General features: G+C 53.0%; 1 protein-coding gene across 6 annotated transcripts in view; it reads right to left on the bottom strand.

The window, feature by feature from the left end:
* MYH7B (myosin heavy chain 7B) overlaps positions 1-21,666 on the bottom strand; it is a 40,333-nt gene that overhangs the window by 6,665 nt on the left and 12,002 nt on the right. For 3 of the 6 annotated variants that reach the window (XM_015237867.3, XM_072944091.1, XM_072944090.1), the window contains 24 exons: positions 16,550-16,714; positions 15,129-15,235; positions 14,823-14,966; positions 14,249-14,405; positions 13,933-13,960; positions 12,775-12,871; positions 10,570-10,593; positions 10,331-10,423; positions 10,139-10,202; positions 9,023-9,121; positions 8,438-8,541; positions 8,190-8,328; positions 7,791-7,909; positions 7,549-7,698; positions 7,189-7,359; positions 5,904-6,083; positions 5,679-5,811; positions 5,522-5,598; positions 4,994-5,081; positions 4,691-4,808; positions 2,851-2,974; positions 2,603-2,739; positions 1,266-1,521; positions 75-317 (listed from right to left, as the gene is read on the bottom strand). In XM_015237867.3, the coding sequence (XP_015093353.2) occupies positions 75-317; positions 1,266-1,521; positions 2,603-2,739; positions 2,851-2,974; positions 4,691-4,808; positions 4,994-5,081; positions 5,522-5,598; positions 5,679-5,811; positions 5,904-6,083; positions 7,189-7,359; positions 7,549-7,698; positions 7,791-7,909; positions 8,190-8,328; positions 8,438-8,541; positions 9,023-9,121; positions 10,139-10,202; positions 10,331-10,423; positions 10,570-10,593; positions 12,775-12,871; positions 13,933-13,960; positions 14,249-14,405; positions 14,823-14,966; positions 15,129-15,235; positions 16,550-16,640 (2,943 nt within the window). In that variant the 5' untranslated portion in view covers positions 16,641-16,714. Of the gene's footprint in view, positions 1-74; positions 318-1,265; positions 1,522-2,602; positions 2,740-2,850; positions 2,975-4,690; positions 4,809-4,993; positions 5,082-5,521; positions 5,599-5,678; positions 5,812-5,903; positions 6,084-7,188; positions 7,360-7,548; positions 7,699-7,790; positions 7,910-8,189; positions 8,329-8,437; positions 8,542-9,022; positions 9,122-10,138; positions 10,203-10,330; positions 10,424-10,569; positions 10,594-12,774; positions 12,872-13,932; positions 13,961-14,248; positions 14,406-14,540; positions 14,598-14,822; positions 14,967-15,128; positions 15,236-16,549; positions 16,715-21,666 lie in introns of those variants that run through there. The other 3 variants (XM_072944092.1, XM_072944095.1, XM_072944094.1) reach the window with 3 other exon arrangements.

Here is a 21,666-nt window from a genome sequence, read left to right as displayed (position 1 = left end):
TGACAGAACCAGGAGGGGAACCTGCAGCCACCTGACCCCTCAGCCGGCCCCCTGGCTCTGGGCTCTTCCCACACCTTATTCTCCGTGGCTTGCTTCTCCTTCTCAGCCTTGGCCAGCGTCAGCTCCAGGTCATCGATGTCCTTCTTGAGCTCTGTGCACTCATCCTCCAGCTTGCGCCGGCGGGCAGCCAGGTCAGCATTCACCTCCTCCTCGTCCTCCAGTCGCTCGCTCAGCTCCTTCACCTTTGCCTCGAGCTGCACCTTGGACTTGATTAGCAAGTGGCAGCGCTCCTCGGCATCCGCCAGGTTGTCCTGCTCCTGGATGGGGATGCAGGATGGGGCAGAGTCAGGGCGGGTCCAGCTGAGGGACACCAGGCCAGGCCCCAGAGAAGGAAGCTCGTTTGTCTGTGCAAAGGTCTGACATACGCTCACTTGGGCTCTGGGTCCAAGGGACGCCGAAGATCTGCTCTTGGCCCTGAAGGGGTTTAGGTGTGGTGGGACGAGGACTCGGGTAGAGGGATGGACACGTGGCAAGAGGGGAATGTTAGATAGGCTAGGGGTAACCCAGAGTGAGGCTCTAGGAGGGAAGCCAGCTGCCAGCTCTGCCCACACTGGGCTGAGGGGTGAGGGTGGGGAGGGCCCTGCATGGCCACGCAGGGGCTCGAGTTCTCTGCCACCACATGCTCCTCACTGCCAGGCTGCATAACCATCTCCTGCTCCAAGTGAGTGTGTAAGCTCAGGCCTGTCTGTCTTCCCACCAATGTCACCAGAGGTACTGGGGGTGCCTGACACTCAGTATTTGCTGAAGGAAGGAATGGCTCTGTGGACTTGGAGAGACTCCAGACCCCTGCTCTCTGCCTTCAGGTTATTATTGTTACCGGCTGCCTGGGTTCCCATAGCCCCTAACCAGAGAAGGGAGCATGAGTCTGTCTCAGGGATGGCCAGGAGGGGACAGGTGGGGAGATGGGGCTCCACTGCAGCTTTAGCAGGAAGCCAGATGGCACAGGGATCGGGAGCATCAGGACACATGCAGAGACTGGGTAGGGAGGCTGGGAACGTGGGAAGCTGCGCTGTGGCCCGAGCCCACAGGCACCTCTGGAATCAGAAGGAAGCTCCAGGTGAGGCCTGAGCATGCCAGGTCCGCCCTGGCCAGGATCTGGTTGTGGTATTTCCTGGGAGCGGCCTGGGGTTCTCTTTGAGGGTGCCAGGGGACATCGAGTGGCAGAGGAAAACACCTCCTCTCTCCACTTCCCTTTCCCCACTCACTGCCTGCAGCTGCAGGGCCAGGTCATTCTTCTCCTGTGTGACACTGACGTGCGTCTCCTCCAGCTCCTGGCGCTTGGCCTCAGCAGTGGCCAGCGCCCCTCGCAGCCCCCGCAGCTCTGCCCGCAGGGCCGCCAGCTCCTCCTCGGCCTGTGCCGAGCGCAGCAGTGGCTTCATCTTGAAAAAGAGCTTCATCCATGACCAATTCTTGACGGCATTGAAGGCACGGATGTTCCACTGGATGGTGAAGAGGGCATCCCTGGGGAGAGGCAGCCACAGGTGGCCAGCAGGTTCAGTGCTGCTCCCTTCATAGCAGCAGCCCCAGTGTTCCCCGAGCACATCCCCAGGCCATGCACTGCACTAAGCACGCCAGCGTGTGATCCCATTAACCCTCCCAACAAGTAGGTCCTAATCCTCTGCTTTACAACTGGGGTTGAGGGAGAGGCCCAAGGTCACACAGGTCTTCCTCCATATGGGAGCTCATGTGCCCTGAATGTCCTTGGTGACCCCTGCAAGTGTCCTGAAGACACCAGGGGTGGTAAAGTCACCAGGCTTTTATATAAGGTCAGACTGCCCGGGTTCACACCCCAGCCTCCCCACCACTAGCCTGCTGACTGGCTGACTCAGGCACCCCCTCTGGTGAACAGAGGTACTCACAGCACCTGCCTCTTAAGACTTCCCTGTACTTTAACCAAGACAGATTCAAATAAAGCATCTTGCCCAGGGCCTGGCACTTAACAGCCTTGGAAAACACTAGATGCCATTATTAACTACTCTGGACTACATCCTGGGATGGCCTGGAGTAGCGAGACAGGTTCTCTTACTCATTTTTTTTTTTAACCTTTGGAATCACTTTTGTTTTTATCTTTTTTTAATCAGTTCTTTTTAAAATTTTTTTAAATTAGAATTTTATGGAAGTATAATTGAATTACAATGTTATATTCGTTTCTGGTGCACAGCATAGCGATTCAGTCACATATATACACACAGATATCCTTTTTCACTACAGATTTCTACAAGCCATTGAATATAGGTCCTTGTGCTATAGAGTAGGACCTTGTTGTTTATCTATCCCATACACAGTAGTTTGTGTCTGCCGATCCCAAACTCCCAGTAGATCCCTCCCTCCCATCCTTACTCCAATTTTTGAGGAGAGAAAATGGCAGCTGCGGGTTAAGGGCACAAACCAGTCTTCCCCCTTCAGAGACACCCAACCAGCCATAGAGGAAAATCTAACCCACAGGACAGTAAGACAGGGTTCAGAGAGCCCGGTGGGTCTGTGAGCTGAGGGATAGTGGTTGTACCCCCATCCAGGTCCCCCATCCCCCTCCCACACCCACCTGCCTCCAAGAAGGCGCTGGTACTCAAGGCGCATGAGGCGGCCCCGGCTCCGTGCCTGCAGCAGCGTCAGGACCTTGGCCAGACGCTGGTCACGAAGATCCTCCAAGATGCCTAGAAGCCCAGCCTTGAAGAACACCTGGGATGGGGTGGGGGTGAGGGTAGGTATAACTCTCAACAGCCCACAGGACCCCATGCAGCATGACTGCCCATGCCCGGGTCAGCACCCTAACTCTCCTGTGCCCCCCACCTTAGTGTGGCCAAACTGGTACTGGGTGTGGTCGATGTCCAGAGAGCTCAGCAGCTTCTCTGTGGCCTTCCTGCTGTCCATGAAGGTGTCATCCGGGATGGCGCTGGGGTTCAGGATGCGGTACCTGGGGGAGCCAGGAAGGGCCAGTGAGGAAGGTGCTGGGCAGGAAGTCAAGGACTGAGAGGGTGGCCAGGGTAGCAGGGCAAATACTCCTGGGCCTCTCAGGTTGGAGCAGAAGCTCCAGTGGGGCACCCACTGAACAAGCTGGCAGGGAGAGGGTGCTGTGACACTGGGGTACTGGGCATAGTGTTTAAAAATCTTGGATAGCATTTAAATACATTCAATAGTTAAGTTCTTTAAGAGGCTCCAGTATTTACAAAAGGCATATAGTTCTTTTATAATTTTTAAATTTATAATTTTAAAAATAATTTATAATTTTTTTGAGATGGCAAAAACATAATAAAGAAGGTGATGTGTTATGGCATATCACAAACTGAAGAAACATTGGGGGAGAATTCTTATCAACGAGAGCAAGGGTTCTGGCACATCCACTTCCAAGGTGGCCACACTTGCACGTGTGTACAGGGCTGTGTGGGTCCGGCAGGCATGACCACATTGTGAATGCAAAAATCCCCTCCCTAAGGGACTGGTTAACAAAGCATGCTTCACCAGACAATGGGATGTTTTACTGCCATAGATGATGTTACATGTCATTATCTTTATCCAAATCTACAGAATGTAGCCAACAGTGAACTGTGATGGAAACTATGGACTTGGGGGATTATGATGTGTCCATGCAGGTTCATCAACTGTGACAAGTGTCCCACTCTCATCAGGGGTGTTGACAATGGGGGAGGCCATGCACGCGTTGGGGCAAGGGGCATATAGGAAATCTCTGTACCTTCCCCTCAATTTTGCTGTAAACCTAAAACTGCTCTAAAAAATAGTCTTAATGTAAAGGAAAAAAAAAGGATGATGATACAGACTTATGTCTATCGATAAGGAACAATCTCCAAGATATATGATTATAGGGAAAAACAAACAGGATGTGTGTGTGTGCACATGTGCACAGCATTTGTATGGACACACATGTATAACGGTCAGTGTGGGTGGTCACAGTGACTTCTGGAGGGGGAGGGAACTACAGACATGCAGCCCAACAGAAATCTAACCTATAAAGGGAAGGCAGAGGGGGCTAATCGTTAACCACAATGACTGAGCTCGGGGCCAGGCATATGCATGAGCCCTCATTCAACTCCCAGCTCTACATCCAGCTCTGCCTGCCCACCCCTCCTGCCACCAAGCTCCAGACCAACAGATCCAGTCTCCTCCTCAAGTTCCCTCCTAGGATATCTGCTGGAGACATTTCAGACTTGACGTACTCAAAGTAGAGCTCATTCTACTATCCTTCCATCCACCAAAGAAATTTAAAAAAAAATCCTATCTTGATATGTCAGTAAATCTGCCATCAGCTCCCCAGTTGCTCAAGCCAAATTCCTGGAAGTCACTTTTATCTTTTCTTTCTTTCTTATTCTGCGTTCAATTCATCAGCAAGACCTGCTGCTGTACTTCCAACATTTACCCCAAGGCTGTTCACTTCTCCCCTAGTCCACTCCCAGGTCTCAGCCATGACCGTCTCCTTCTGGGATGCCTGCCCAGCCCTGTCCCTGGTACCCCCTGCACCCTCCTTGGTGACTGGAAATATCTGTCTGGTTCTAAAATTGTGTACCCTTCCCACCTGCTCAGGCTGCTGCCTCCACCTGGGTGGAGGGCAAGGGGGAAGGTGGCTGCGCAGGGGGAGCTGGGAAGAGAGCCAGGACTGGGGCAGGGCGACACCTACCGCTGCCGGAAGTCAGTGTAAAGCAGCCTGTTGGGGAATCCTTGACGGCAGATCCGAATCCCCTCCAGAACCCCATTGCAGCGCAGCTGGTGTAGCACCAAGAAGGCATCCATGACCCCTGGACGTGGTAGGGGTAGAGAAAGGTTAGAGGTCAATGGACACATTTTCATGGTCTAGAGTCCAGACACAGGGCTTGCTTTGAGGCTGTGCTGACCCTGCAGCGGGGGAAGACCTGGCTTCAGTCTGCCGTGTCCCCTCTCTCTAATGTTCCCCCACCCCACCAAGTTGCCCCAAAGTGACTACCTGGTGTCTTGTTCTCATTGGGGACAATGCAACGGACAAAGTGGGGCTGTGTGGCCCGCAGATTGGTCATCAGCTTGTTGAGGTTCTCCTGGGGGTGGGGAAAGGGGAGAAGGCACAAGAGGGCAGAGAGCAGAATTGGAAACCGCAGCGGATCAGCCCGTTAAGAACTAGTGAGCTAGGTGCCTAAGCGTGTCTCTACACAGCTGTCCCCTCTGTTCCTGTGACCCTTTGTCCTCTTCTGTTTGACTGGGTCCCCCTCACCATCCCCAAAGTCTTCACTCCCTCCCCCAACCCCCATCCCTCCCACAGGCCCCGTGGCTCCCACCCCATCCCCCCTAAACCCTGCCCAGGCAGCGTGGGGACGGGAAGCAGCACAGACTTGCTGTGATGTTCACGTGGAGAGGAGTTAAACATCACTGCAAGTCTTAACGGCCGCCCGCCCAGGGTGCAGGGGACACAGCAGGAAGCCAGGACGGGGCTGGAGGCTGGCAGGGTGAGGGCCTGCACAGGGCCTAGACTGGGCCTCACCTTGTGCAGCTGGGACACCGTCTGGAATGACGCTGCCTTCTTACGCTTCTCTTTCACCCCAGACTTGGGGGGCTCAGCTAGGAGAGACATGGGACAGGTCACTCCAGGGGACATCACTCTGTGAGTCCCCCAGAGAATCTCCTCCCTTGGTACCCACTAGAGCAGGAGCCGGCATAGTTCTCGTAGAGAGTAGCCAAGAGCTTGTTCTGTGACTTCTGGAAGATGGGGACCACCGTCTCATTTAGTGGATCTTTGTTTTTCTCCAGCCAGCCCACGATGCTGTAAGGCACCTGCCGGAGACCAGACAGGTGCTGAGCCAAGGAGGGGGAACCCAGAGGAGGGAGGAGAGTGGTCAAGAGCTGGGGTTTCAACAGGCACCTACCACGCCTGCATAGTGGACCACCTCAAAGTGGGCCTGGTATTTACGCTTCTTGTCAGGCCGTGGCTGCTGGAAGTTGGGCGACTTCCCCGCGTGGTTATCATAGAGCTTGGCCCGGAAGCTGGCATCTGAGGCTTTGGGGAACATGCACTCCTCCTCCAGGATGGACAGGATGCCCAGCGGCTGCAGACAGGGCACAAGCTTGAAAGGCCTCCATCAAGCCACCCAATCCAGGCTGGGCTGGACCCCCGTTTCCCAGAGCCCCTCCCTCTAGGAACCTTCCCAGATGCCCGAACTTCAGCCATCTTCCCGGAGGGACGAAGACCAGACCCTCACCCAGGAGAAAGAAAAGTTTGTGGCTTGATTCCAACCCTCTTCTGCACAATTTGCAGCTCTGGGTTGCTCTCTTTGCTTGTAAGAAGTGTGCAAACTCGCTCTGGCATTCCTGCACCCACTCACCCCACAACATCCATGGTCTCACACACTCACACATAGTACAGTCAGAAAAAGCAGTTGAGTTCAAATTTTGGCTTCCTCACTTACTAGTTGTGGGGCCCTTAGGCCTTGCTAAGCTTCAATTTCCTAACCCACAAAATGAGGAAGTGAATACTTTCAGTGCTGCTTTAACAGCAAAAAACTGCTGACCACCTAAACAATCTGCTAGTAGGAGATTACAGAAACGCACGATAACCATCTGCTGCGTGAACTGCTGTGCCTTCTTCATCTGCACTCCATGCTCAAAGCACATTTTCAGAGGAAAAGTAAGATGAGAAATCAGTCAGTGTCTGTAAGAGCAAATGGATGCCCAGGATAAAGGACTGGGAGGGAACAGGTGGTGGCAGCACTACTAGGGAAAACATTTTCTCCCCCTCTACTTCAGATTTTTCCATTTTTCTTTCTTCTAGTCTTTGTGCAATGGGGAAATATATGTAATGTTTCATAAACAAATACACCCTACCCTGCCCTGCACTTTTGGACAGTTTTGAGAAAGTGGGTCTGCAACGGGGCTGTTGTCATTAGGGCTGGGATGCACACTCACACACACACACTGCTCACCAACACACAATCACACTCACTCTCCAACACACCTGTTCACACACATGCACACATTTCCATTCATATACACGTCACAGCCATGCTCACATAAACGAGCTCACGTCAATGCACAACCACACACTTATGTGCACGCTGGCACACACTTGCTCACACACAAGCACATACTCGCTTCTGCTCACTCACTGCACCCATGCCCTTCCCTTCCCTGCAGTGGCCGTGCCCTGGGCCCCACCTTCTCAATCAGGTCAATGCAGGGCTGTAGGTCCAGGCCGAAGTCGATGAAGACCCAGTCGATGCCCTCCCGCTTATACTCCTCCTGCTCCAGCACAAACATGTGCTGGTTGAAGAACTGCTGCAGCTTCTCGTTGGTGAAGTTGATACACAGCTGCTCGAAGCTGTTAAACTGCACAGGATGGTGCCGGGCTCAGCAGGCCTCCTTGCAGGTGGGGTCGGGGAGGCCCACGGAGAACAGGGATGTGCAGGGGTTCACCCCGCCTCCAGGCAGAAACCCAGGGCTCCTGCCCCCACCCCACCCACCATGGTCCTCCACCCCAGAGAGAACAAGAGCCTGGGGGTGTGGGCCTGCTCTCACCTCAAAGATCTCAAAACCAGCGATGTCCAGGACACCGATGAAGAACTGACGGGGCAGCTTGGTGTCCAGTGTCTGGTTGATGCGTGACACCAGCCACCGGAAGAGCCGGTCATAGGTGGCCTTGGCCAGAGCCCCCACAGCAAACACCACCTGGAGGCATGGGGAGTCTAGGCTGGGACCTGGCAAGGAGGGCACCCTGCCCTGGCTGTCCCCAGGTGGGCCCCAGCCTGTGAGCAGCTCACCTGCTCCACGCTCTGGCCCTTGGTCACATATTCATTCCCCACACGCACCCGGGGGTGCAGAAGGCCTTTGAGGAGGTCCCCACTGCTGACCCCCATCAGGTAGGCAGCCTTGTCAGCACCTGGGAGGGCACACGGGTGAGATGAGGAGGAGGCGGCCAAGAACACAGGTGCTTGGGGGCATATTTACTGGCCCCAACCTAGGATTAGGAGAGGGAGGTTGGGAGAAGTTAAGTTCAGGGCTAGGGAACTCTACAGCTCAGGAGGGTGAGGGTCTGGAATTGAGAAGTCAGGTTAAGACTGAGGTCAAAGGCTGTAGATGAGAGTTAGGGTCAACGGTCACAGGCTAGATGGTGGGGTCAGGGTCAAGATGACCAGTCGGGCCAGGGCCCTGGCCCTCACTCTCAGTGCCGTCAGCCTCAGCCTGCTCTTCCCGCTGCTTCTGCTTGAACTTCATGTTGCCGAAGTGCAGGAGGGCACCCACAATCTTATAGCAGGCACACTTTTCATCCACGCTGAAGCCCAGGATGTCCATGGCATGCTGTGGTGCGGGACAGAAGGCTCAGAGGAGTCTGGGCTCCTCCAGGGTCTAGCCAGTCTGAGGGCACTGAACCTGCTTCCCAACTCTGCCTCCTCCACCACAGACATACGTCAGTGGCCATGAGCTCCTCCCCGTCATCCATGTTGTCCACGGTGATGACGCCCTGGCTGCAGAAGTGGTAGTCGTAGGGGTTCATGGACAGAAGCAGCATGTCTAGGGTAAACAAGGTGGAGAAGGGCAGGTCAGCTGTGACTACTGCTCACAGCCACCCCCTAGCCCAGACCCTGTGCTGGGTGTCAAGGCACGGGAAGGACCAGATTCTGCCCTTGAGGGGCTTGCAAGAGAGGGAAGCAGGGCCTAGACAGAGCCATTGCTTCCCTCCTTGGTACTGGGCGGGGCTTCTAGCCTCAGAACAGCAAGCAAGACAACCTTGCCAGGGCAGTGGGGCAAAGGGACCTGTTCCCTAGCATAGAGAGGACAATGCTCAGCAATAACCAGAAGTCCCAGGAAGGGAGTGAGTGGAGAAAAGGAGCTCTGGGTCCCCAAGAAATAAGGGATGCCATGGAGCCCAGAATAGGAGGGGAACCAGCATCCCAGGGGCTGATCTGATGGGCGCTAGGCCAGGGCCGGGCAGCCCCACTCCCACCCAGATGTGTGGGCTCTGACTCCCATTCCATCCACTGCTGGCCCTCACCCTGTAGCTCTGGCTTCTTCCCCGAGAGGATCTGGTAGTAGACGTGGTAGCCACGCTCACCGGGCAGCTGGAAGATCACCCGCGACTTCTCTAGGAGATCTAGGGGAAAGGGAGGTGCTGGCCTGTCATCCCCTGTGCCTCCCCGGAGTGGGTCACCCCAGTAGGGCTGAGGGGCCAGGGAGGAGGTGTCAGCGAAAGGCAGGGGTTAGTGTCAAGGTGCTATGTCTGCACACGTGCTGGCATGTGCTGAAGGGTGTCTCTCCATTGGCACACAAGTCATGGTGTAGGAACATGTATGTGTCTGCAAGTCTGTGTGGGTGTATTAATATGGGTGTCTTTGCATGGGATTTAATTAACTATGTTTTCATCTAAGCCTTCATGCCTCCACCCACAGACCACATTCCTTTCCTCCTGAGCAGCACTGGTGTATCAGTGTGTGCGCAGAGTAAAGCCTGCATGATGAGTCAGTCGGGGCATGAATTAGGATGTCTCCTGCCCTCACCACCTGCTGGTCTGTATCTGTCAGGATCTGGCCATGCCTCCCAAGGTGGGAAGCAGTCAGTATGGAGGCCCCTCTCTGCATGTGGCCTGGTCACCTGGTGTCTGTGCAGTGGTCTGGGTCAGGCAGGATGGGCAACGATCCCAGAGAAGTATTAGAAGAGTCTTTCAAAAAGGATGGGGACTCAATGTGTAGAGATGAGGCTGGGGCAGGAGGGGCACAGGCCTGCCATGTTGCAGGCCAGAGGAAAGACTGAGGCGGCAGGGAGGGTAAGGGCCCAATCACAAGGAGCCTGGCTGGCTAAGTAAGGATTTGGGGTTCCATCTTAAGGTGACAGGATCTAGGAAAGGTTTTTAAGTGGAATGCAACGTGGTTAGATTAGTATCCAGGGAAAGATCACTTTGGCTGAAAGAAGAGGAATGGAGACTGGCTGGAGGAATGTTCCAGGTGAGAGGTGAGGTGGCCTGAGCTGGGCAGTGACCAGGGGATGAGGAGAAGCACCTGGGATGGGTGGGAGCCCCAAAGACTTGATGACAGATGCTCAGTCTGAGCAGAAAGACTCTGACCTAGGCCTCTGTCCCAGGTTCCCGCCTTCCCCCAACCCCTCCTATACTCACAGCTGTCAATATCCGCGGATGCCAACTTCCCAGAGGGACCAAAGTGAATGCGGATGAACTTGCCCTGTGGGCAGAGAAGCAGCCTCAGTCGGGGGCCCAGCCAGCCCTGCGCTGTCCGCTGAAGCCCTGCCACCACCTTGTGTCACCCTGCCGCTGCTCCTGCCCCCGACCTCTCCCACTGTGGCCACTCACAAAGCGGGACGAGTTGTCGTTCCGCAGGGTCTTGGCGTTGCCAAAAGCCTCCATGGCAGGGTTAGCCTCAATGATCTGATCCTCGAGGGTGCCCTGGTGGCAGTGGAGTGAGGAGTCTGTCAGCCCATGGTCCTGTGTCTTAGCCCATCCCAGATAACCTCCGGCTGGGAAGGGGAAAGGGGGTGTCTCCAGGACCCCATGATTGTTGTCTGCCCCCCTCACGCGGGCCCCATACTTACTCCTGTCTTCGTGGCCAGAAATTGCTGGAAGAAGGAAGACAAAGTTAGAGAGTGTGAGGTCTAACCAGGTCGGGGGCGGGGGGGGGTGGCAGTGGTTAGCAGGACAGTGAACGTTAGTCACCCAAATGTGTAGTGCCCGCCCCACTCCCCATGCCTGACCCTCAAGGACTATTAGAAGGAGAAATGCTAGAAAGTGGAGCAAGCATGGCCCTAGTCAGGGGATTGAGGCAGGGGCTGCAACTGGGGTCTCCTACTTGCAGCCCTTCCCTCCCCCAGCTCTGTCTCTGGCCTCCTCCATACCCCTTCATTTCTCACACCCCAGGAATGGCCCCTGCCCCAAGCCCTAGAGGTTCCTGACTAAAATCTACTTCCTTTCAGAGCCCAGCTCACATGCCTCCTCCTCTAGGAAGCCTTCCCTGATGCTTCAAGTCTGGAAGAGATCCCTTTCTGCCCAAACCTTCTTACCCCTCACCTCCCTCTGTGATTGCCTTTCTCCACGCTGCCCCTTTGTATTGTGATTAGGTGTGTCTTCAGTGTACATAGTACACCTACTATTAGTCAAAACGGCCCTGCCAGGTGCAGATTATCAGCCCTCATTTGCAAATGAGGAAACTAAGCCTCAGAGTAGGAAAGCGATCGCTTAAGGCCACACAGTAAGGGAAGGGCAGAGCAGACACTGAGCCCAGGCATTCTGCTTCCCCGTGGCCACGCCACCTGTATGTCTTATCTAGAGGGACTTACTGAAGGGAGGGGAGCCTCCCCATTCCTCTCCTGGCCTCACTCTTATCTTCCCTCCACTTCCCTTTCCTTCTCTTCCCTACCCTGAATCCCAGCAGCCTGGGAAAAAAGGGAGAAAAAGGAAGGAATGGATTCTGGAATGACAGGTGCCATGCCACCTGTCCCTTGCCAGGAGACTTTATTCATTCACCTCCAGGGAGCCCAAAACTTAAAAATCCCCGAGATATTGCTGGAGGGACAAAGGCAGGAGGAAAATGGCAAAAGCCCCTCTCCTGAGCTCCACCCTACACACTCACAAACAGCACTTTTGAACAAGGCTCTCTCTGGCAGATGTGGTCAAATGTGGGGCCAAGGAGAGGGGGGTTGATACAGTTTTTAAGCTCCAGCACCCATGGCCCACTGTGGGCCAGCCTTTCTCTCCACCTCCCCTGCCTGACAGTTCCCCACCCACCCCAACTCCATGAGGCAGGGCTCCTTTCTGCCCAGGTGACCCCTACCCCCCACCCTGCCAGCTCCCTGCCCTCCATTCCTGCTACTGGGCCAAGCCCCAACTTTCTGTAGCATCCTCAGAGACACTTCAGGAGTTTGGAAAATGGAGTTGGGGAGGGAGGAAAGAGTGCCAAAAAGGCAACAGCAAAAACAAAACAAAACAATAAAAACAACCACTACAACAAAAAACCCAAACTAAAACCAAAAGAAAAAGACAAGAAAATTAAGTGGGGAAACAGGTAAGGCAAAAAGAAAAAGAAAAAAACTCTAAGTGGAAGAAGAAAAAAGAAAAAGAAAAAAAAATGCCCCAGAATAAAGCAAGGCTCAACAAGACCAGGAGTGGGGGGCTGTGCAAAAGGAGGCCCTCGGCTTCTGGAAAGAAAAGGCAGCCCGTTTTGGGGGCAGGGAGCACACACAGAGCTCTGAACAGCTGGCCCTCAGGCTAGGAATGAATGTTGTACATTAAAAACAAAATACTGGTCCCCCATCATTTCAGAAAATTTAAAAAACGAAACAGAAATCATGGGGTGCAAAACTGTTCCTTAATCTTGGCTTGGGAGTGCCAGGTGCCCTTGGTTCTGGCTGAACTCTGTACAGATCTGCTTGCTTGACTGACAGCAAGTAACTGGTGCAAGAAAACAAACACTTCTTGGTAAAAGCAACCTATTTGGTAAACTCTTTCAAAATATGAAGGTCATGATGGAAGGGAAAATTACATAAAATGTTTAGGAATAAAATGTGGTTACAGATGGGAAGACTGAGGCAAGCCTGGAACTTTGTCATACAGTGTGACAGAGAATGGCCACAGCCTCTCTGGTCAAGCCTTGCTCAGGCCAGAGTCTGCCACCAGGATGGGAGGCTCAGGCAGGGCTCTGGGGAATCAGTTTTAAAAAGAAAAAAAAAAAAAAAAGAAGAAGAAGAAGAAAAGAAAAACAGTGAGAAGCAGCAGGGAGCAGCGCCCACGTGGGCGAGTCTTACGGCCTTCTTTCCCGGCCCGTCTCCCAGGGCAGCGACGATGGCAAAGTACTGAATGACCCGCTTGGTGTTAACCGTCTTACCGGCCCCCGACTCTCCGCTTGGACGATACAAACATGAGTCACCAAGGCCTATCTGGCTACTCTCATTCCTCCCATCCCCCAACACCCTACCTACCCCTCAAGCTGCGTCCCTCTGCCCTCCCCACACCCAGCTCCCAACTCAGGACCATGCAACCCAGAGCTCCCAGAGATAGATGAACCCTCTGAAGTATTGAGCTGTTCACAAAACAAGGCAGTATAGACCATCCCAGTGAGATGAGAAAACACACGATGATGCCTCTGTTTACTGAGCACTAACTTAGTGCCAGGCACTGGGCCACGGGCTTTACCTGTATTGACTTATTTAAGCCTCAGAAACCTTGTAAGGCAGGCACCATTATTGCCTCCATTTTATAGATAAGGAAATGGGACCCAGAGACATTATGTAGCCGTTTCTGCTGTGTGTCAAGTACAAACAAGAACTCTCTGACGCCTATAGCTCTGGTATAGATGGTAGGTAAGTGGGATTGTTCTGTCTTTACTGATGAGATTCAGAGGCCCAAGGGCACCATCAGGAAGTGGACCCACGAGAACTTGAATACAGGTCTTTCTGGTCTCAAAGGTCTTGCACTTAACCACCAGGCTGCACACACACACACACACACACACACACACACACACAGTTTCACACACAAACTTGGTATGTAAGAATTCTACCACTTTCGCGTGGGGGGCAAACAAAAGATTAGAAGTAAGATTCAGAAATAAGGAGATGGTAAGAGGGAGGGAAAGGGAAAGAGATCTCCCCCTTCCCCTTGAGCTAGAATCAGAACTCTCAAAAGAAACAAGGTGGGAGAAAAGTCCAGGCTCCGGAAGAGGGGCCTATCAGGGCTGGTGTTCACTCCAGTAGCCCTTTCCTGCCCACCACCCATACATAACACATCTGCCCAGAATGGGGGCAAAGAAAACAGTCTAATTTAGCTTCACCTGGGACACTGGCTCCAGGTAGTAAAACCACTCCCCTAAATATTTTGTATTCAACCTTAAATGATTTTAATTCCACTCCCTTCCTGACAGATGACCAGCATTTCCCACCCCAACCCCAGAGCCCCACACTCACGTGATCAGCATGGACTGGTTCTCCCGGTCTGGAGGAAAAGGAAGGGGATAGAGAAGTTAGCCAAAGTGAGGGACTAGCCACAGGTGGGACACCTTGGATATCTTTGGCGCTGTGGAAGCCCCTCTACCACCCAGGGCTAGTAGTGGGAAGGACCAGGTGGGACCCTCCAGACTACAGGCCAGCTCCCACTTGGAGAGACAATGACTATGATAGTGTCCAGCAGCTTCAAAAGGAAGGCAGTGCAAGCGGAGAGAAGGTGGTCCTGGAGCCGGGGGAAGGGTCTTGGGTCAGGGAGTGGAGTCAAGGTGGTCCTTACTGCGCAGCATGTCATTGTAGGCGTTGTCTGCCACCGCGTATATGTGGGGCGGGGCCTCTGAGCGGCGCTTTCCCTTGTAAGCTGCCACCACGGAGGCTGTATAGACTGGGAGCCATTTGTAGGGGTTGATGGTGACACAGAAGAGGCCCGAGTATGTCTGAGGAGAGAATGTACAGGTGAATAGTTGGAGGCCAAGTTCCCATCCCCAGGCCCTAGCCCTCACAAACCCCCCGAGGAGCTGCTTAACGTGCCACGGCACACCCTCTGCTGTCCTCGGGGCCCTAACCCTTACCATGGCCCCACCTGTACAGCCTCATTGCCCAGCCTGTGCTGCTGCAGCTCCTCCCCCACACTCCTATAGCCAAACCTCCAGCCCTCCCCTAGCCCCGCCCCAGCCAGTGGCCCCGCCTCCACAGCCCCTAGACATCACCCTACCCCACCTCCGAGCTCCGCTTCCCAATGACATACAGCTCCGCTCCTTCCCCAGGGTCCTAGCCCCGCCCCTGCTGCTACAGCCCCGCCCCAACACAAACGGCCCCATCTCATCCGCGGCCCTCCCCAGTCCTAGGCTCACGTAGATCATCCAGCGAGCATAACGCTGGCGCAGGTTGTGCAGTACGGATGCCTCGTTGAGGTGCGTCATCATGGCCATGTCCTCCAGCAAGTCGAAACGCGGCGGGTTCATGGGCTGCAGCTCTGCTTCGCGCACCGTCAGTACCTGCCAGGAATGCCGTATGGTGGGGGGGCAGGGGGCAGGAACCAACTGACCTCAGCCTCTCCCTGCTCTGTGCTCCCAGACCTCCCTTTATCCAGAGCACGCTGGCCAGGAGCTACACCCCGGAGGGCAGAGAAGCTAATCCCGGGAAAAGGGGAGCCAAACCTTCTGGTCTTTGGTCTCCACGTTGACTCTGCCCCCAGTAGCCTCCGACTTGACCTCAGCCTCCACGTAAGCATCCTGTTCATCAGGTACCCAGACCCGCTTCTTCCCTGGGTTTCGGGGAGAGCATTGGGGCTTTGAGGAAGGGTGACGCACACCCCGGGGCTGGAGGCCCAGCTGGGGTTCCCAAGGTGTGTCTATAGCGCTGTGCTCCTCCCAGGAGCCCCTCAGTCAGGACACAGAAGTACCCAGAGAAGGCTGTTCCAGACCCAGGCTCCTGGAAGGGCAGAGCTGGCAGGGTCCCTAGAGATCTCCTTAGAGGGTTCCCTGACTGAGGTAACAGCCCCTCACAGCCCTGGGTCCATACTTAGGTTCAGGGTTCTGCTTATCATCTTTACCCTGTAACCTTGGGGAAATCCCTCATTCTCTCTGGGGCTGTTTCCTCCAAGGTGAAAACATTACAGGCATCTCCATAGTTCCCATATGGAGCAGCTCTCAGTATCATGCATTTAATTCTCAGGAGGTTCTGCCTCCCCCATTTCACTGAAGACCCAAACCCAGGTCTTCTAAGTCTGTGTTCTGTGCTCCCTTCTGCCTGGCCAGCTGCCCCAGAGCTCCAGGGAGCCAATATTTCATGGTAGTTAAAGGCACAGACTCAAACTGCAGACCACCAGGTTCTGTTCCCTGTCCTGCCACTTACTAGCCAAGTGCCTTAGTCACAACCAGCTACATAACTTGCAGGCCCCAGTGTTAAAATGCAGATCCCCTTGTTAAGAAATTATTAAAAATTTCAAGATGGTGATAACAGAATGCTAATCAAGTGTGAGGCCCCTCTGGGGGTGGTGCCCTGTGCAGAGGCTGCACACCCGTGAAGCTGGCCCTGGCTCTGGTCTCCGCCTCCCCAGGCTGTTGAGATGATGCATGGAAAGTCATCTGCTCTGGGCCTGGCACATGGTAAGCACTTGATACACGTTGCCTATTGTTATTATTGTCCTATGAGCAAATCAGGTCATAAATAGTAGCCTTTATTCCTGTCCCTAATAAACAGAGGCTCTGGCTCCTGGAAAGCACTAAAAATAACTCCAGCACAGGTTTTATGGATACGTGGAGGCAGCCTGCACACATACCAATTGCTCTCATCTCAGAAGCCTCAGTGTCCAGACATGGGCTGTAGCCCCAGGAGGCAGGCGATACTGTCCCATTTTACAGAGGAGCAAACCAAGGCTTGCTCACAGACACACAGTTATGTACACGAGGCCCCTGGGATTTTCCCCTCAGGGCCCCAGAATCTGAGGGAAAGGTGCAGGGCAACAGCTGTCAGGTCAGTGTACTCCTTCAGACCTGAGCTGAGTGCCACCCCTCCCCGCTCCTGGTGTGAGTCCAGAAGGGCTTCTCTGTGGCTATGCCCCTCTGCCCTCACTTACCATCCCATAGGACAGTGTGCACCTTCATCAGCTCCTGGTAGCCCTGGCGGAGGTAGCGGGCAGACTCCCCGAGTTCACTCACATCCATCATGGTAGAGGCACTGAGAGGTGGAGGATGAGGCACTAGAAATCTTGGAGGTTCAAGGTAGTCCAAGGCAGCAGGCACTGGAAGGTGGCAGTGACAGGGGAACTGAGGGACCAGGGGCCCTAAACCGGGACATGATCCAACAACCCACAAGACCTAAGTGATTCCCTGGGGCTCCCCACCTCAGCCTCCCTGGTGAGCCCTCAACATACACATGCACACTCTCAAACATCAGGGTATCATCTCCCACAGAAATGGAGAGACCTGTGCCAACCCACAAGCACCCCCACCCACCAGCCTGTCTGCCCTCCTGCAGGCTCCGACTCCAGTCCTGATCACCCACCTCAGCACCACGGTGAGGGCTGGGAGCTGGGCTACTGCTTTTATTACCACCCTCAAGGTCAGCGGAGGAGAGCTATGTCAGCAATCTCCACGTGTCACAGCCCCCCCAGCCTGGCCACAGGACACAAAAGGCAAATTCCCTTTTATCTCCACCAGCACGGCCCCTGGGCTATTTTTACCTCCCATTGTCAGGGGATCACAAAGGCGGAGAGAGACACTCCACTAAGAGACTGAGAGGCTGGGATTCAGAGACTGACAGGGGCAGGGACAAGGCAGGAGAGACTTGGGGGGACTGAAATGCTCCCAGGGAGAAATTGAGTCACAGGGAGTCTGATGAGCCCAGAAAAAGACCCACACTCTCAGAAATGGAGACTGAGGAGACTCAGAGAGGGGGAACCACAAAATGCCCCCTGGAATAATTTGGTTCAGCTTTCTCCACATATCCAGGGAAACTGAGGCTCAGGGAAAGGAAAGCACTGATCAAGTCTCACAGATAAGAAGCGGCAGAGACCAGGTCAAAAAGAGAAGCAGCGAGAGGGAGACATTCCTCTCCAAGTACCTGGATGCTGTCTCTTTCCCTGTCCCCATCTCTATCCCCAGCTCCCTGGGGGTCCCCTAGGGACACCGTACAAGAAGAAAACCAGACCTGGGACCACAGGCATAAAGGAATGATTTGGCCAAAAAGGAAGCAAATTGAGAAACTTAGACCAATTAGGAGCCCCTTCATATTGACATACAAGATTCACAGGAAGCCATCTCTGCACTCTTAGCCCTCTCCCGCACCTTCCTCTCAGCAGGTGGGGGTGCAGGCACTCAGTCAGCCTGATACTGCCCAGGCTCTCCTGTCCGTCACCCCATTCAGTGACGCCACAGAATTTTAGAGTCAGAGAATCAAAGGATCCTGGAAGCTTCAACACTGGGCATGAAGAACTACAGGTCCAGAGCCAGGATTCCAGCCAGACGTCAGGCTGAGCTCATAAAAAGAAACCCTCTGTACCAATAGGCTACCAATTCCAAACATACATATAGTCTATAAAATGTATAGAAATAATTTCAAAGATACATTTTCAAAACAGGCAAAAGTAACAAAAATGATGATAAAAGTGGAAGAGTGGTCCTTTGAGGGAAAGTAATGATGGGAGGAGGCACAAGAGAAGCTTCTGGAATCCAGGAAATGCTCTATCTGCTGAGCAGTGGTTACACAGGTGTGTTTACTCTGTAAAACTAAACCACCATATGCTTAAGATGTATACACGATTGTACACTAGAAATTGATACATTGTAAACTGACTATAACTCAATGAAAAAAAGATGTGTACACTTTACACTATGCATGTCACATGAAAACTTTGTTGAAACTACATGGCCAAATTTGGCAATATCTATCAAAATTACAGACGCCCAGACCCTTTTAGGAATTTATCCTATAGATATTTCCCCATGTTACAAAATGATACAGGTCTCTTTCGGGTGGACATTTAGATTGTTCTCTTTTTGCCATTACCATCGGGGCTGTGGTGAATGTTCTTGTATGGCCTGATGACTTTCCGCAAAGTGAACGCACACTGTTCAAGAATCCAAAATGACCAGCATCCCCCTCACACCCTCCTTCAGTCACCACTGCTTCACCAACTATCCTGACTTACAATGTCACAGGCTAATTTTTGAAATTATATGAGTGGAATCCCACATTATGTATTCTTTTCTTCTTTCTCTCCACATCATATCTGTAGAACATCATTCTGTTTTAATTCTCTTCCTAGAACTTAGGTTGCTTCTTGTCTGCCTCCCTCCAAGCTCCTACTAAACGGGAAGAGCATGGTTTGGATTGCCAGCACCTTGCAGAGTACTTGCACATAATAGAAATTCAGTAAGTATCTAAGAAATAAGAGAATTAATCAAACTTGATAGATAGTTTATAGTTTTAACCTCCATATGGGGTCAGAGGCTAAGGAACTGAGCTTAAGAGCCCAGAGGGTTGGGGAAAACTCTGCCCCTGTTCAAAGATGCTCAGAAAGCAGTGCCTAAGGCCCAAGCAATAGAATTAGTCTGGAGAATCAGAACTTCTAACAAGCCTAGGCTATACCAAATACAATGCAGGTCTGAATTCTAGAATTACCTCCTCAGTACACAAACCTGGGGCTGAGAAACCAACCCAAAAAAATGGGTCTAGACCTGCCCTGTAAGTTCACTTCTACTACCCATGGCACAGCTTCCTGCTGAGATGAGCTCATAGACAAACATGACAAAGCAATGAGAAAACCCGAGATGCACTGAGAGATGCAATGAATGCTACAATCTGCGAGGACTTGCGGTACCAACTCTAAACACCTGAAGTGCCATCCTGGAGCAGAGGGAGCCTGTGGGATTTGTGTGGCCTTGAGAGCAGAACAGTGGGGCAGTTACCAGGAAGCAGAGTTTGGAGACACACACACAAAAAAGGACTTTTTCACACTCAGAGCCAGTCAGTGCCTTGGAAGAAAGCAAGCCAGCCAAAAGCAAGGAAGAGTCAAGCAGAGGTTGCACATGGCTCGAGGCTTTGGTCTGGATGACCTCAGGCATCTGCTCCAACTTTAGGACTCTGGGATTTCAGGATTTTAGACCTCTGGATGCTTTGTTTCTTAACAACTACCCTCTCATCCCAATAACCCGCTCCCCGAGTAGCCAGTATAGACACCCCAAAGTCTTTCCTCATGCCTTCCCTTCCCAATGTTCTAAGTACAGAGACAAGACATATATGCACCTCCATTTAGAATCCTGGGGAGTTAGAATCCAGAGCCATTAGAACCCTGAAGTGCTAGAATCCTGGGGAAAAAGACTTGAAGCAAATAAGACAAAATGTGAACAATGGTTTGTTAATTATTCTCAGTACTTTCCTGCATCTTTTACATTTCTCCTTCTTCTCCTTTTTTTTTTTTTAAATTAAAGGCTAGGGTGTTAGGAATCAGGAACATCAGAGTCGGAAGAGAAATCATCGTGTCCAGGCCCTTAGCTTAGTTGAGGATACCGAAACCCCGATGAGGAGAGAGGAAGGCCCAGGCCAGACTCCAGGATCCCACTGCAAGGTAGAAGGCTCTCTACCGCAGCACGTGAAAACCAGGAAGGGAGAAGCAACTTCAGGCAGGACCAGCATGAGGGCAGCAGGGTCACTTGCAGCCTGGCCTGCAGTGTGTCCACTCTCCTGGGCTGGAGGAACTCTCTCTGGAAATCGCTCAAAGAACCACAATCTCAAGGGACTGAAGGTATTGACAGCAGGGGAAGGGCTGTCAGGGAGGGCTGGGCATTGGGCTTTCTAGCCTCAGTGTCTCCAGGCCCCCAGACCCAGGTGGCCCTGGACAGGCCTGTCGCTGCCCTAAAAGACTGACATACTGTCTGCCCACTCCAGCCTACACCCCCTACAGCAGGGCCAGGCAACCTTGGGCCTAGGAAGAGTTGGAGGGGAGACGCAGAATCCAGGGAAGAGTGTAAAGTAGCCAAAGATAGAGATTGGAAGTCTGAGGGGGCTGGAGCCAAGCTGAGGAGCAGGGTCTAGGTGTTCCCAATTCCTCTCCACCAAAGGCCTCAGATCAGCAGTTGCCCAGAGTTCCAGAGCCTACACCTTAGGAGCAGACAGACCTGGACGCGGCTGCTGAGCCGGGGCTACTTGGAGATTTCCATGAGCAATGAGCTGATGGAGCAAAGCCCAAAAGAGGCCTAGTACCTCTGACCTCTCCCCTTCTAGCCCAAAGTGCCAGTGGGGGAGCTGAGCACCGGAGAAAGCAAGGGCCAGCAGGTAGACAGAGAGGGTGTAATTTGGGACCCATCCCCAGCCCAAATTGCCACCAATGCACCCCAATGTCTGGAAGTCCTTCTTTGAATAAAGACATTGAAGGACTCTGAAAATGCTACCACAGTAAGGAGGTATTGAATTCACACATGAATTCAATTGAATATGCATCTGACAGCTTCTATTCTGTGTCCAGGAAAGGAATGACACTCAAGGAAGATGTCAGAATGGAGAAGTTTGAAGGATAAAAGATTGGGGCACGTCCTAGGATAGCACCAGAGTAATACTGTGGAGGGTAACGGGAGTGTAGCTCTATTCAGGTTGGTCGGGGACAGCCTCTCTAAGGAGGTGACATTTAAGGCAAGACCTAAAGGGTAAGAGGAAGCTGGCCAGGTGAAGAGCCAGGGGAAGATTCCAATCAGGAGGAAACAGTAAATACAAAAGGCAGAAAATAGCGTCGTGCATCTGAGGCTCCGTTACAATGCTTGTGCCATAGGGGTGGGAATGAGGGAAGAGTTTTACAAGGGGAGGTTAGACAGGTAGGTAGGGGCTGGGGCACTGGGAGTCTTAGGACTTTATTGCAAGTGGGAGGGGAAGCTGTCAGAGCAGGAGAGTAAGTGGTCTGAAGTTTAATAAGCACCATATTGGCTGCCATATTGAGAATGGACTGGAAGGGGCAAGAGATCCCACGGGTAAAGCAGTGCAGAGGCTGTGGCCGTCCAGGGAGAGCAGGGCCCCGGGCAGGAGAGGCACTGATGGTAGAGGAGAGGGGACAGAGGGCACGAACCCAAACTCCAAGGCCAGAGCAGCCAGCCACACAGGCTGAGGCTGGGCCACAGGGGGCATAAGGGAGGTAAGGCTGGACAGAGCAGTTGGGCCTGGATTGTGAAGGGCTTCAAAAGCCAGATTAGCATTCAGTGCTTT

This window comes from Vicugna pacos, chromosome 19 (assembly GCF_048564905.1).
Source record: "Vicugna pacos chromosome 19, VicPac4, whole genome shotgun sequence".
NCBI lineage: Eukaryota > Metazoa > Chordata > Mammalia > Artiodactyla > Camelidae > Vicugna > Vicugna pacos.
The sequence above is the reverse complement of the archived record's forward strand: the minus strand, read 5'-3'. Positions and strand labels throughout refer to the sequence as shown.